Source organism: Pinus tabuliformis, chromosome 5_1 (assembly GCF_031772625.1).
Source record: "Pinus tabuliformis cultivar Carrire ecotype Pingquan chromosome 5_1, CPIR1, whole genome shotgun sequence".
Classification (NCBI taxonomy): Eukaryota; Viridiplantae; Streptophyta; class Pinopsida; order Pinales; family Pinaceae; genus Pinus; species Pinus tabuliformis.
In genome coordinates this window covers 239,719,736-239,735,129 of record NC_142305.1, presented here as the reverse complement: position 1 = coordinate 239,735,129, position 15,394 = coordinate 239,719,736, and the positions used below count along the sequence as shown (strand labels likewise).

Here is a 15,394-nt window from a genome sequence, read left to right as displayed (position 1 = left end):
GAGAAAAGTATAAGAGGAGGCTTGACGGTCACTTAGAGAGCACACCAGATGATCAGTCATTCTATTCTCTAGAGCGGGGTTTGCTAAGAGAGATAGAATCAATGATCGGAGTTGTAGCTGAGGGGCAGTGAGCACAGAGAGGCAGAGATAGTGCTGGGAGATCAGCGCAGGAGCCAGAGAGAGTGACGCAGTAGCAGCCAGGGCCATGCAGAGGTAGCCAGGAGCTGCGCAGTGCTTTAGAGAGGCCAGCGTTGCTGACGCAGAGGGCCAGAAGGCTGACGCAGGGCCTCCTGAGGCTGACGCAGACCCATTCAGGGTGACGCAGGGCCAGCGCTGGGCAGAGAGAGGCTGATGCAGTCTAGAAAGGCAGACGCTGGGGTTTTTGGGGCAAATTGGAGCTGAGGAGCTGCCAGAGGGTTTATCCGGGGTTTCAGCTGGGATATTTGTCTCAGACTGAGAGGTACTACTGCCAAGGAAATTCTCTGTTGGGTAAGCCGGATTTGGCACCCAGATTGTACTCTGAAATTGCTTAATAAGAAAACCCTCAGATAGCTGCATCGGTTTTCCCGCATTGGGTTTTTCCGGGGACATTGGTCCAAAAATAACGGTGTCATTTGGTGTGATTGTTTATGTTTCCTTCAGTTGATGATCTGTAATATGTTGAGCATGCACTAGTGTTTATTTTCAGTATTTACATTGTAAATAACTTGTTAAGTAACGAAACAAGTAGGTAGGAATAAATCAGTAAAGTACATGGAGAGTTTCTAATTGGTAGACTTCGAAACTTCAACAATCCAACACCAAGGGAGGGATTGAATATATGAACTCTCATACGTAGGACAGGCCCTCCATCCGGCAAATGCTGCACCCTACACCACTCATGTTGCCTCATCTCATCGGCCTGGTCAACACATAAAATATGTTGAAGTGGCTTTGCCTCTCTCCCTCCAAGGTGCAGAGGAAAATTATTGATGCTACAAGCCCCATCTATGTATGTCTGAAGAGGACTACTCTGATGCTCTAAAGTGCACTCTAGTGGTACCATTAGGGAATCCAACTGTTCCCCAACGCGAGTCAGTTTGGCCGTTGACTCGACACAAACCACTCTCATGCCCTCCAACTCCTCGTTTTGCTGTAGAATGGCCTCTCGTACCATGGTGACATTCTCTCTGAATGCTATAAGGCCGACTTGGAATTGATGAAACTACCATGGGTATCTAACACCCGCAGACTCAGTCACAACTTTGGATACCTCAAAAACTATCAGCATCTCATCCATGGGTGGCTCCTCCTCAATAGATGGCTCTATGTGTGTAGGCTCTATCCTCTCCATCGAGGTGTCAACTGGGGCTATCAAAGAGGTCTCGAATAATGGTGAATCCTGTTCCACACCGGGTAAATCAATGTGCTCCTCAACATCATGTGGGTTCTCAACATTATGCTCAACCTCCTCCTCAGGCTCCTAATATCTAATGCCAGGTCTGCACCAGCAAAAGCGCCCCCTGGTCTCACCCTCTAACTATCCCTGTCCTGCCTGTTCCTTTTCAGGAGATCTGGTGCCCAAATTCTGTCGACTTCCCCACATGGTGTAGGTGGTTGTATTCCCATGGCTTGTGCACCTCTAGTGTCTTTGCTGTAAGGACAATGATGGATCTGGTCTAACACCTTCCTCAACTGAGCCAACCTCTCATCGTTCCAGTGGATTCCACCCCAGAATTCCTGCATACTGAATCTCCCTTGAGCCGTCGGTGGTGTATGGTGTAACCCGTCACTATGCATACATGTCCAAATCTCCCATGATCTTACTGGTTACCCACAACTGGGCCAAGATCATGCTCTGATACCACTGTAATGTTCCAAACTTAAATAAACAATGAAATGCAAAACAAAATCGATTTGTGACTCATGAAATTAAAACAATCAGCAAATGCTTATTAAACTCCAGAAGTGAGAACCAATTGAGCCATTTTATTAATGAAATGGAGTAAGTACAATAATATGTAGAAATGCATTTGGGCTTGCATCAAGGGCAAGCTTGATAAGACCTAGGTGATAAAACAATAATCTCGAAGCTGGAAATGACTACTCCTCTAATGCTTTGTGCTGTCCCTAAAAACTACACCGTTGGTTGGAAAGTAACTGCAAGAAACTCTGTCTCCGGTGTTTAGAAAATGCTGAAACTTTATATCCGGGATCCTTGTCAAAAACCCAAAAAAACCATGAAAGGGTTTGGCCTATATTCAAGCCAATTTCGAACCCATAAAATGGTGCAAATTCCCTAGCGACTAACAATCTACCCTTGTTACAAGAATGAGGATTTCATGCCCAAACATCACCCGAAAAATTCTGAAATTTTAACCACAAACTCCTCTCACAAAACCCAAAAAAACTTAGAAATGGTTTGGCCAGATTTTGACCTTCCAAAATCGACCTCAAACTCTTTGGAAAAGTAGCAATCACCTCCACTAATGCTTTCCTTATCTCTCCTGACAAGGATCAGCCTCAATCGCTGAGTCTCCACCTCCCACGTGAGCACAAAATGTTGCCTCTGCGCTGGCCCAAGAAGTGCGAAAGTCACACTGAATGGGAGCACTCTCCTCCAGCTCCAAAACTCTCCAAAATGGCAGCAAAGCTCTGATGCCTCCTCTCCAGAAATTCTCCCGACCAAAACTCCTCCACAAGATGCCACAAACAAACTCGACCTCCCTCCATTGCGTCCTCCAGAAATACGCACCACCTGGAGATGGATGCAACTACTGGAAACCACAATGAAATCCTCCTATGGAAGAATGAAGATAAACCTCTCTAGGGTGGCACTCGAAGTCCCCTGAAGAAAGGGTGAGCTCTTCGCTTGAAGAACTCTTGCTAAATAGCTAGTGACTTGGCTAAGCAAATCGAGCAACCAAAGAGAAATTCGATATGACAAAGATGATGAAATGAGGAGAGTTGCCTTCCTTATATAGATATCGTGGAGCACTTTTCCCTCCATCGTGGGTCCTCACTTAACCGTCGACTTTTCCTCTCCAAGCAATTCGAACTAGGGAGTGTGTATTACCTAGTTTGGGTGGCACCCACGTAGAACTTAACCACACCAAAATAACTTCTCCCAAGTCTAATCTTCTAATAAAATCGAATGGGCCCCACTATCTCCAAAATTGGCCCGAAAATGAAATAATTAGTTTTGTTCCAAATTAATTTAGGAAGGGACATGACACAAATAATTTTGGCTTGATTCTCATCTTCTTATAGAAGTTTCACCCACAGTTTGATTAATACCCTTTAATTATTTTAATTTCCTAAGCTTAGACTTAGGCACCCATTAAAAATAATTAATTATTTTAATAAAACTATCTCTGAGTGGAATTTTCCAAAACGATTTATTGGTATTGTGGAATACATGTGTTCAATCCTTTCTGCAAATTTTGAGGCTTAGAGCACATCTGATGCTACCAGAAATCAACACTCCCTCTTAGCGAGGAATGTGCTCTAGTAATGCAACTTGCTGAAGCATCACCCTTCTCTGTAACATCTCCCTCTGCGCTACTGATGTCTGATATTGCTGCCCACCAACTGTTGTGCAAATGTTGCATCTGTACTGCTGCTGACACTGCCATTTGCAACACTGCATCTGTACTGCAACCCTCATAAGTTATGCATTTGTGCTGTTGCTGGCACTACAACTGCCAACACTGCATTTGCACTGCAACCTTCTCCAATTGTTGCTGCTACTGCATCAGCATTGGAAAAGCATCCAAAATTACTGAATAGGTGTTCAACATGATGCATTTGTTGCTAGAGTTTTGACTGCTGCTAGTCTCTGCACTGACCCTCTGAAGCCTTTGTGTTGTTGCTGACTCTGCATTGTGCCAACTGCACCGTTGCCAACTCTGCTCCGCGTTGCTCAGTCTCTGGTGGTCCTAGCCACTACAACTGTCACTCTGGCACTCCTTTGCATCAACTGACACTGGTCCATCTTGCTACTTTTGATCTAGGCTCTTGTAGCAAGGTATTGATCCAAGAGGTGGACTCCTCAAGGATCTTGCCCATCTGCAGTTCTTTCGAACTACAATTCTAGATCACCCCACCTCTCCCCTGGATGTATCTGGGCAACCATGGAAAACTCTTCCTCCTTGATCTTTGTGGATGCAACCTTCAGATCATGATTCTCATCCTTGTCCTTCTTCTTGAGAGGACACTGTGTAGCGTAGTGACCAAGTTCACCACATTAGAAGCACTTGATCTTTGAAACATCTTTCTTCTTCTTCCGCTGCTCTATTTCTTTTTCTTATACTTCGAAATCCTAAATTATATGTTCATCTCGGTTCGTTGACTTATTTTCAAGGTTTCATGTGTAGGGGGCACCTATCTAATAATAATTTTTCTTGGCAAAGATTTTAAGGAATAGTAAATGCCTCAAAATTTAAAGACTTGGGATCCTCCTCAGTTGGAGCACGCATCTTCAAATACAAAAGAAGCTCATTCCCATCTTGCACCAAGTTTTACCTCCAATCCTTTGAAGATTTCTCCAAGATATTTCCTTCTTTTCTTTCCATAAAATTCTCTTCAATATCTCGTAGTTTGATTTTGAAGATTTTCATTGCTAAATCTAGTATTTGAAGGTTAAATTAGCTGTTGTCCTAACAACAATAAAATCAGCTATGAAAAAGTTAAGTTACTTTGGCTTTTCCTTAGTTGCATAGTGTAGAAATTGATATCTTTCATTCTATCATTTCACTTGGTGTTTTTTGGGTTTTGTACACTAACAATTGTGAGTGTTCCAAAATCATTTTGGGCACTTTTCACATTGATTTGTTTGCTGGTTTTTAGATGGCCAGTGATCCTAAATGCCGGAAAGATTGTTATGAGACAATCATTTATCATTTATGACATATGTATTTGAATTTTGAACTTGCTGATATTTTTTATTTTAACTATGGAATCATGAGTCATTTTCTTATTCAGTATCTAAATGTTTTGCTTGCAAAAATAGAATATGTTATGTTGTACTTTTATATACATGAGATGATGTTAAGAATTATTGCATATATTGTGGTTTTTATAACCTATAAGGATTGGAATTGTCATTAGTTTCCTTTTTGTGCTTAAAATTTACCATATTTTAACGTTTTTTTGTATTTTGATGAGTCTTATATGGGTTGTTCCCGAGTCTTATACGAGTCGACGAGTCAATAGCATGACGAGTCTTATATGAGTACGAGTCGTGCAACATTGAAGAGGACACAAAATGTACGCTGCAAGCTAGGGCCAAAACCTCTCTTCTTGAGAGGAAACCCACAAGAATTCTTCTCTTCTTATTTAACTTCAAATGACGAACTCCAAGACCTAAGACCCTTGTCAAAGACCCCTCCAAGACCAAGTCAATTTTCACAGGTTCCAATAACTTTTCTAACAACTTCGACCCCAACAACTTCTCCAACATCTTTGACCCCAACAACTTTTCCAACAACTTCAACCCCAACAACTTCGACCCCAACAACTTTTCCAACAATTTTGACCCCAACAACTTTAACCCCAACAACTTGTCCAACAAATTCAACCCCCACAACTTTCAGCGGCTGTAGAAACCCTAGTTCTTGCACGTGTGGATAAGATGGTGATTTCTTCCTTCTCCTTCACTTGAATTGGTTCTTCCTTCTTTGGGATTTAGCTTGCAAAGTAGACCCTTTTGGTGCCCTAACTCGTCTTGTCTAATTCGTTCTAGATGCAGCAAGATGATGCCCTAGATCTCACATGTATGAAGAGGAATAGCTGAAAACAGATCCAAAAATTTCGTTTCTCTTATCCAAGTTTCTTCTCCTCTATTTCACTCTTCTTTTGGTCTTCTTCCTTGCTTTGATCGAACTTCTTGAGAGCCGAGTGGATGATCTTCAAGTGAGGTCCATGCCTCTTATATATAGACTTCTCTTCTAGGTCGAATAGCTGCTTGGAGGTCAACTCGTCCACTTATGAAGGCCAACTTGTTTGACAATGCCTTGGAGGGTCTTTATGACATTTGGCTTTACAAGATACAACATGACCAAGGGGTCTTACATGTATGACAATGACTCTTTTGACTTCATAATTCTATGACAAACCTAGAAGCACTCAATGGGTTCTTGACCTAGAAAAAAATTCAATGGGTTCTTGACCTAGAAAAAAATTTATCTTGAGTATGAAACCCATGCCTCAAGAATGGCAATAATAAATTTCTTTTCTCTTTAATATCAAATACATAAAATCATGATTGCAATAGACATTATGAAGACCAAACCTAGTTACATATTTCAACAATATAATATACTGAAATGCCACAATTCCATTGATCTTGAAATCCTGAAAACTATTAAGTCTGCTGAATTTTGAATGGGATATGAAATTCTATTTTCCCATATGAAATCTGATGAGGTTGGAACCACTCTCAAACATCTCGAGTCATTTCATGGTAATGTTAAAAATTTAAGTAAAAGGATGATTCCTTTTACTTTAAGAATTTAACATTACGATTAGGGAGCATCTAGGAAGCGTCTTAGGAGCATCAAGGGGGCACCTGGGGAGTGTTCGGGAAGCATAATTCCTCACATAACAGTTTGAAAACCCAATTCAAGTCCAAAAAAACAATAAAAAAAAAGTCCTCAGAACCATCTCCCTTCCTCTGGATCCGCTTACGATCTGCAACGGATCCGCTTACGATCCGCAACAGATCTGCTCGAAATCCATGGCCGATCCTTTTTGGAAACGCAGATCCTGCTGAAAGAAACATAGATCGGGGTCCCATGGATCCGATTTTCTAGGAATTGCCAAAAAAAGACGGAACTGCTGATCTGATTTTCGGATCCGCAGTTCTGCTGGTGGATTGGATGCGGATTAGTACAGGACGTGTATTCGCCTCCAGATCCAGGGTGTACTAAACACATAAAAGTCACTTTTCCCATCTTTAGATTTATTTGATATCATTCTACCATATTACGGACAGAATTAGCATGACCTATTACAGTACAACACTTCAGGAAATTTGATATTCTTTCTTCTACAATAAGAATGAGAATGTCACGCATAAGAGTTTTGTTTTCCTAAATTATATGTTCTTCCTTCCAGCAAGTTACGGTGATAACTGTAACTCTTCATTTTCATAACGCATTATTATCTTGCGTAGGTTGTAGGTACTGCCCAAAGGAGAATACAGTGCTCATTGCCAGTCACTCTTGAACAGAGTGTGGATCAGGTAGTCTTCGAACCAATCCTTTGTGACTTGTACTTTGAATTTTTTCTCCATAATACTTGGATCAATTTGAACGATTATTACTGTGTTCAGTTGTGTAGGTGACCACTGATTATATATTTAATATATGCGAGTTTGAAGGTTTGGTTTGAAGGAAAAGACATACAACTGGATACCATATTTATCTGCCTTAAAAGTAGTAAACGTATTATATGTTAAATACTTTGTCCATGGACTTATTAGAACTTAATTACTCTATATAAAGACTGAAGCAGTGAGACTGAATATGGATTATTCTCAAATTTTGAAGTCAAATATGCAGTTGGTTGGCCTTATCAGCAGTCGGTTTTCATTATACTAAGGTTTTTTTGCCATTATTTTTCTTTCAAGATTCTAGGTAACATTTTCATGAGATACATGCCAACAAATATTTTTGTATGTGTGAATGTGGTGAAAGTGAACATTTGATGTGGCAAACAGGTTCATAGCTTCATTCTTACTAACTATGGCTGCAGTTACTTCTTTGTACCAATTAGGCTAAGTTAGCATGCAGGTATGCTATTGGAGATGGATTGACTAGGCTACAGCTGGAGTTTCTTCTTCCACTGATTGGAGCAACTGACCTTGATGATTGGCCTGTAAGTGCTCTATAGTCGCATGTTTGAGATAGACCTTAGATGACAAGGTCTACAATATTGTCTTATCGTTCTTTTGTGCCAGTAGGGTGGAATTCAACAGCAGTTCAAGGCTGCAGTTCCTATTGTATCGTCCCTATTGAATGGTATAGTTGAAGATGAAGTTGTCAACGATGATAGTTCATATCGAAAGTATTTCTTAGACGAGGGTGATGCAACTGGGGTATGGGAAAAAGACAAGGTATGCTTTAAACATTCATCAGCAATTTGTTCTTTAACTTGAATTTGCAAGCAGCATCGTGTAACTGGGAGAAAAAATTGAGAATGGTTTAGATATGGCTAATTTATTCTATGATTTTAAAATGTCTGTATGTGCATGAAAAATCACAAAATGATCTATCATGATTGCTAGTCTTTAAAGTAATCATCGAACATGTTAACTAGTTTGGCAATGCAAATTCTATATATTTTGCATGTAGATGGTATAGCTTGTCAGGGGAACCTTTATCATTTTAGATTACTATTGCAGAATGATCTTCTGGAGTCAAACCTCAATTTCTTTGTGTCTGGTTCTCTATCTATCTACTTTTCTTGTAGACACTCAAATATTGTTTTGCATTGTTACAGATTGCACTAGTGCTGTTCCCAACTGCAGAATCTTTAGCAACCATTGAGAATTTGACTACAGTTGCTGATCGCCCTTTATTACTTTTAAACCCTCAATGGCAAGCTGGACAGGTGCTTATAATTGTGAACTTCAGTTCTTGAATCAATTTTCTAGCCGAAACAAGAATATTTTATCATGTGAATCTTCACGATCTATGTGATAAAACTATTAACTCTCTCATGCGTTTACCATGGATCACATGCTTGTATTTGATAGGTAATCTCTGATTTTGGATTTGGTGACCAACGAAAGCAAAGGGAGAAGTTTGTTCAGAGTTTTTCAAATGTATACTTCCTGAAACAAATCCGCATCTTGGGGGAAGATGTGCGCTTATTAAAGAGCTATCCTGGACTTTGGCAGGTTTGTTTCTCCTAAGTTACTTTGTAAATAAGTTCTATGAGTGCAAATAACAGAGCTATGGGTAATTATCGTTATTTCCTGTTTCTCATAATATTCAACTTTGATTATCTGTGTGTGTCTTGTATTCCAAACTTTGCTCATGATGTTTGTTATAGATCCTAGCTTTCTTCTCATAGTAAACTCTAATACCTATTGGTTACCTTTCCATCTATGGTTAATCCGACTCCAGCAAACCCCGCTCTAGAAAATCAAACTGACTGATCAATTTGGTGTGTCTCCAACTGACCCTCAAGCCTCCTCTTATACTTTTCCTGTTGAGTCTTCAATGACCGAGATTAAGTCCCTAATCAATGACTAAGATTAGATTTGGCTTGATCCATGTCATTTAGAACATTCTCACTCTGTTTTATATTAATACCCATTAATATTTTAATTTTCGTAAGTTTAGACTTAGGAACCCCATTAAAAATATTAAGTATTTTACTATTTCTCCAACCGGGTGGAATTTCCCCAAACCATTTCTGGGTCTTGGAGATATTATATGCCTTAGCCTCTCTACCAATTTTCATGACTAGAGCACATCCAATACTACCACAAATCAACTCCCAGGAGTGTGCTCCCTAAAAAAAATTCGTTCCCTGCCAATTCAATAGTGATAGAGGGAGCTATTGAATATTGGAAACAAGAATTTGGCCCTAGTGTTGATATGCAGTTCATGGTAATGTTTAAGTAAAATTTCATTCTCCTTTATCTTTCATTTTCGTCTTTTTACTTAAATTTTTTACATTACCATGAAATGACTTAGGATGTTTGAGAGTGGTTCCGACCTCATTGAATTTCATATGGAGAAAGTAGAATTTTAGATCTCACTCAAAATCCAACAGACATCATTTTTTCAGGATTTCAGGGTTGGGTGGATTGCAACGGTTCCACTGGTTTTTTTCATGTACTAGGATATAGACCTTGTATTTAATCAAGAGCACCAAGCCCTATATGCATGGGAGACTCCCAATAATCAATAACACCTAGGGTACTAAGGTATGGAACTTGTATTTAATTAGGAGCACCAAGGTCGTTCGACTATGCAAGAGGAGACTCCCAATAAAGCATTTGACAAGAAATTAGAAATTTCTAGTGGCAAGAGGGTCAAGTAGTAGATAATATATTTACTTATCTTTTCTAGTTTCTAGTAATTTTTATAACTATTGAATCTTTCATATTTATTATGGTATTTTTTGTAAACAATATATGACAATTGAAGTTTGAAGTTTGAAGTTGGCATTTATAACTCATTGGTAATGAATTATGAATATGATGCTTCGTGAAAGTTGAAAGTTGAAAATTTCATTTCATACTACATATTCTTTGTTGTCGTTTGGTTTCTTGGTAATGGTAATGGTTACAATTACAAGTTACAATTTTTGTGATCAATGATGATAAATGTTATATATCGAATTTTGAAAGCTTGAAACTTTAAGATTGATGAATCATGAGACTCAATATGTTGTATGTTACTAACTTTTGGACGTGGTTGATGAAGATTATAACTTCTAGATGATTGATGTTATATGGTTCAATCCATGTTTTTATGCTTTTTAGATCTAATTCATCATTCTACATGCTTTTGTTGACATATATGCATCAAAATATATACAAATATATATTATATAAAAATTCACCCTGATTTGCTCTCGAACCGGGAGCTTTTGAAAATGTCGCTACCCACTCTCGCTTCTGCTCCCGCTCCCTGCTCCCGCTCCCACTCCCAAGTAACCTTGCTCCATTGTGTATTGTCGATTTTGTCGGTCGTCTGATATAAAACTTCAGTGTAAACAAAGATTGTATCAGACTTTTGAGTACAGACAGGTCCCCATATGTCATGATGACCAAGTAAGGGACGAGATAATATCAGATAGTCCGTCCAATACTGTCTTCCATTTCAAAAGTAAATAAAATAGGAATCTGGTAACAATAGTTCTTGAAAGTTCTAAGCCGACTCTCAAATTGTGTAAATAGACCTCCAAGGCTTTCATTTGGGGCATTGTATCCGGGAAAGCTCATAGAGAGTCATAAGAATCTTTGAATTTTGGAGTCCTTAAGTCTTGAGTTTGTAATTCTCAGAAAGAGTAGTCCATTTGATCAATGTCTGTAAAATAGATTGGTGTATGCTCTCTTCTCGCCTTTAGAGGACCTTGAAGATAAAAAACCATCTATCTGTATTGGCTATATCCCAATTTCAGTCTTAATGAAAGTGTGTGTTTCCTGTAAGCTGCTTGTATAAATCATTGGGAATGAGATCCTGTAAGTTGAGGGTTGTACAGGCCATACAACTAAGTCCATATTTTTCCTAGAATCTGTACAACAACGTGCAGGTATGCTTCTCTGTAGTTTGGGGTTTTTTGGGGGGTTGAGTTCAACCAAGTTTAATTGTTGTAAAGTCTATATTTTCTCTATGGGTCATTTTCCCAATTAAGGATCCCTCACTGTTCTGATAAATAAAGTGTAGTTGGAGGGTAAATTTCTGTGCGAGAATTATTTCTTGTGTTTGCTTCTACTGAAAATTCAAGGTAAAATTACAGTGTATTTCTTATTCGTAAATTCAGATTTATTTTTCTGGCTTAATAATCTACTAGAAATATTAAATCAAATATGGACTTAGAAATTTAACATCAAAACACCCTCTAGCTTCAAGATATCTCTTATGGCATCAAATTGTGGAAGGATTAGTGTTGAACCATTCAATAGCTTCAACCAAATTTTCTCCATCTTCATTATATAGATGGTTGGATAAAATGGATTTGATTGAGAAATTAAATTAATAAAGTATTGAAAAAGTTTGCACCTTGAGGGATAAATCTAGAGTTAAGATTGATCTAGGCTAGTCTTAAATAAAGTTGAAGGATACAATCTAGACACTCTCTGTCTTTGAGACATCATTCATGGCATCAAGTGTTACAAGGATTAGTGTTGAGCCTTTCCATAGCTTCAATGAAGTATTCTCCTTCTTTATTGTGTTGATGATTTGTAAAATGGATTTGATTGAGAAGTTAAATTAATAGACTATTAGTTTTAATCTCTTTATCTAACTAGATGGGTTGAGCAAAATTTGGAATGCCCAAGTGGAGGCTAAGAAGTCTTTCTTTTTCTTTCCTTAGTATGTTAGAGATAAGCTCTGGGTCTTTGGATTGCCGAAATTGGTGTCCTCCCCCCTATTTGGCCCTTCTATGACAAGGACAAAAGTTTCATGATCTTGCACAAAATCTAGAGCACTTTGGCACTTGATTGATAACCTCTGCAAGAGATATGCCCCATGTTTTCATATCATATAGCATTAGGAGTTTTATTGTTGTTCCAATTTTCATGGTGCATAGTATTTAATTAGAAGTGACACTTTATAATTTTTTTTCGAGAGGAAAATTATGTTATGCACAATGTTGTTAAATTTAGAAGTATTTTTTCTTTTTAAATCGTCATATGGTTCTACTTGTCTTGTGTTGTTTTCAATGGATTTTTTGTTTCAATTGAGTCACGAGAATTTTAATAATCCCAAGGGGACTAAAAACTTCCATATTCCATTACATTGATACATTGCTAATGAGAAAAAAATGAAATTGGAACATTGGTGACCAAGCCGTTAATTTACCTTTCCAATCTTCTTCCTCTCTTTGTGTTTTTGAGTGTTATTGGATGTCTAGATTTCCAACTTCATTGCTTCCCCTATGCAGGTTTCTTATGCTAGTTCCCTTGTGAGGATTAGCAATTCCAATTCTAGGTTTGTTAATGTACAATATCTTGATTTGTTGCCGCATCACCTTTGTAGAGGGAACTTGCAATTCCAATTCTAGGTTTGTTAATGTGCAATATCTTGATTTATTACTCCACCTCACCCATTTAGCATCATTGCATTCCATTTTTACAATGATGCTTTGACAAGCCATTTTCTTACTAGGTATGAATTATCAACCACTCTTTCATAAAAATGGGAACCATGTTTATATTTTTTGTTTCATGTGAGGCTTTAATGTTTTTTCACAAAAGTACATGATTAAAGAGTTTCATAATGTTAAATACAGATGATATTGGATTAACATTTTAATGAAACAATGGAAATGATATTCTTATTTTTTATCACAGAAATTGAGTTTTAGAATGGTGTTTCTATATCATGTTAAAAATAGGAAGGAGGTAGTTTTACCTTTTTCACCTTGGACAATTATTTTATGCAGTAGTAAACACATTATTGAAATTCGTATGGAATGTCGTATTTTTCAACCATCATTTATCATGTCTTGCCTTTGCTTGGGATCTGTAGGTTTTTGTTATAAATAAAGGAGGTGAAGTTGAATGTGTCGCACTTGAAAAGGAAAAGCCCTCGTATAAAAGGCTCCAAGACATCCTGAAAGAGAAGAAAGGAAATATTGCAAATAAAGGTTGGTTTGGGAGGCTCATTGATGAATTTAATTTCAATAAGGAGTCTTTGAAATAATATGAAACATGCCAACATTCCATTCTTTAGTAGATAGATTACAGATTTTAATCTTTTTCATGAAGAAGGAGATTGATCCTTGTATTATATTGACATCATAACATTGATGGGAATTGTGTAAACAATTTATTTAAAGGCTTTATTATCACAAGAATTGGACATTGTATTTACTATAGTGAATGTTGCAAAGCTTCCATATTTCACAGCCTTGTTACTACATACAACAAACACATTTTCTCAAGAAATAAGACTAAAGAAATATAAAATTGTTAACACCTATAACAAACACATCATCTCATGAAATCAGATTAGAGAAATACCTTCGATATTTTTCAGTTATACTTCATTAGGATATACACCTAAAAATCAAAGGGCTCCATATCTCATATGCAAATCGCTAGGCACAGATAGTGACACCATCAAAGTTGGATATTAATATGTTAATTTTAGGAAAAAATATTGGTATAAAGCAAATCACAAAAAAATAAGATTTTGTTTTTCTTTATGGTTAGGGATTTGAAGGCTGAGCATGCTTTGTCACTTATCACTAATAATAACTACTTTGATAACATGTTACTTGAGTCCCCTTGATCAAACTTTATCTCAACATCATCTACTCAACATCTTTGTCAACTAACATGTAGAAATGTTTTTTAAATTTCATTAATGTATTTGACATTGAAACCATGACATGTCATTGAGAATTCATCCTTTTGTAATTGTTACCCCTCATATTTTCTAAGGAGTAAACTTGTGATTTTCATCACATGATAGGATTTTAGGGTGACTTATATGGAGCATTTGATGGACATACGATACACACCATGGAGTTTCCTCTATTCATGATAGTTTTGGCTTACACATACGCTTGAAGATGCTACTTCTATTTGATTGGATGGTGTTTTGGTGGTGGTGACTCACTTCTCCTTGTTGGGTTCATTGTGATACCTTATGGTTATCCTCCCATGTTCCTTTCCTTTGCATGATGAAGCACCTTCTTGGCACTTCAAGGTTTATTTTGGCATGACTGGATGTGTTTTAAGTTGTCTTTTATGAATTCCCTAGTCACTTGTTCAATTTTTATAGAGGTTGTTTTAGCCCTTTAATGGCTACTTTGACTTTATTGGATGGATGCTTATTGCATGAGTGACCTAGCTTATTGGGCTTGGTTTCACACTTGTATTTGGTTATTGTGATGCGGACTATGGTATTATGTGGAGCTTTGCCCCTATTTTCACACATGTTTAGGTATCTACCCATTTATCACATTACTTTATTACCTAATATGGGGTCTCCCCCTCATGCATGGAGTTAGTTGCATATTGTAACCACTTTACATGTAGATTAAGGGTTGTTAGTTGATTGTTGACTCCTTCCTTGTACATACCCATTTGCGCATTTCTTGAGGGTTGTTGCATATTAGAGATTGTGCTATGCTGTTAGTTGAGGAGGCATCCCACTATTTGGTGAGTCTCCATTGCTATTTCTAGTAGGGCATCCCTTATTTGCACATTTTTTCCATGCCTATTTATGGTGTGTCTTACCTATGGAGCTACGCTTGCCATTTATGGGGACTTTACTTGGTTCATGGCACACCTTTCACACATGCTTGATGGGACGCCTAGCTTGTGGGAGCCTCATTTGCACTGATTAATGGAATCTCCCATTTGGAGGATCCACAAATGTGATGGGGATGGGTTCTATAGCACATATGATGTAGCAAGGGAAATTTGTTGATCACTTGATGTTGCCATCCCCTCCATACATGGATTTGTTGAAGTATTTTGATGCTAGTTATCACCTTGGAGCTCACTCTAGATGATTGAGATGTCTACCTTGGAGAGTCTACACATGTATTAGATCACATTTGGGGATTTCATACCATAATTTATGTTGATGTTGACTTTGGAGGACATCTAGGAAGATGCTACTTGCTATTTTAGGGGTTTTTAGTTGATAAAAAAACCTAACTTGTCTCACCCTTCTTGAGTTTATCTTGTTGGAGGATGTTACATGGCATAACCACT

At 37.9% G+C, this 15,394-nt stretch overlaps 1 protein-coding gene across 2 annotated transcripts in view; it reads left to right on the top strand.

The window, feature by feature from the left end:
• The window catches only part of LOC149164297 (uncharacterized), a 229,489-nt gene extending 215,947 nt beyond the window's left edge, over nt 1–13,542 (top strand). Inside the window, exons 2-7 of one of the 2 annotated variants that reach the window (XM_089432028.1) lie at nt 7,154–7,222; nt 7,756–7,857; nt 7,943–8,095; nt 8,482–8,592; nt 8,738–8,881; nt 13,194–13,542. In XM_089432028.1, coding sequence (XP_089288154.1) covers nt 7,154–7,222; nt 7,756–7,857; nt 7,943–8,095; nt 8,482–8,592; nt 8,738–8,881; nt 13,194–13,367 — 753 coding nt within the window. In that variant the 3' untranslated portion in view covers nt 13,368–13,542. Of the gene's footprint in view, nt 1–7,153; nt 7,223–7,755; nt 7,858–7,942; nt 8,096–8,481; nt 8,593–8,737; nt 8,882–9,780 lie in introns of both variants that reach the window. The other variant, XM_089432029.1, reaches the window with a different exon arrangement.
• The last annotated feature ends 1,852 nt before the right edge of the window (nt 13,543–15,394 follow it).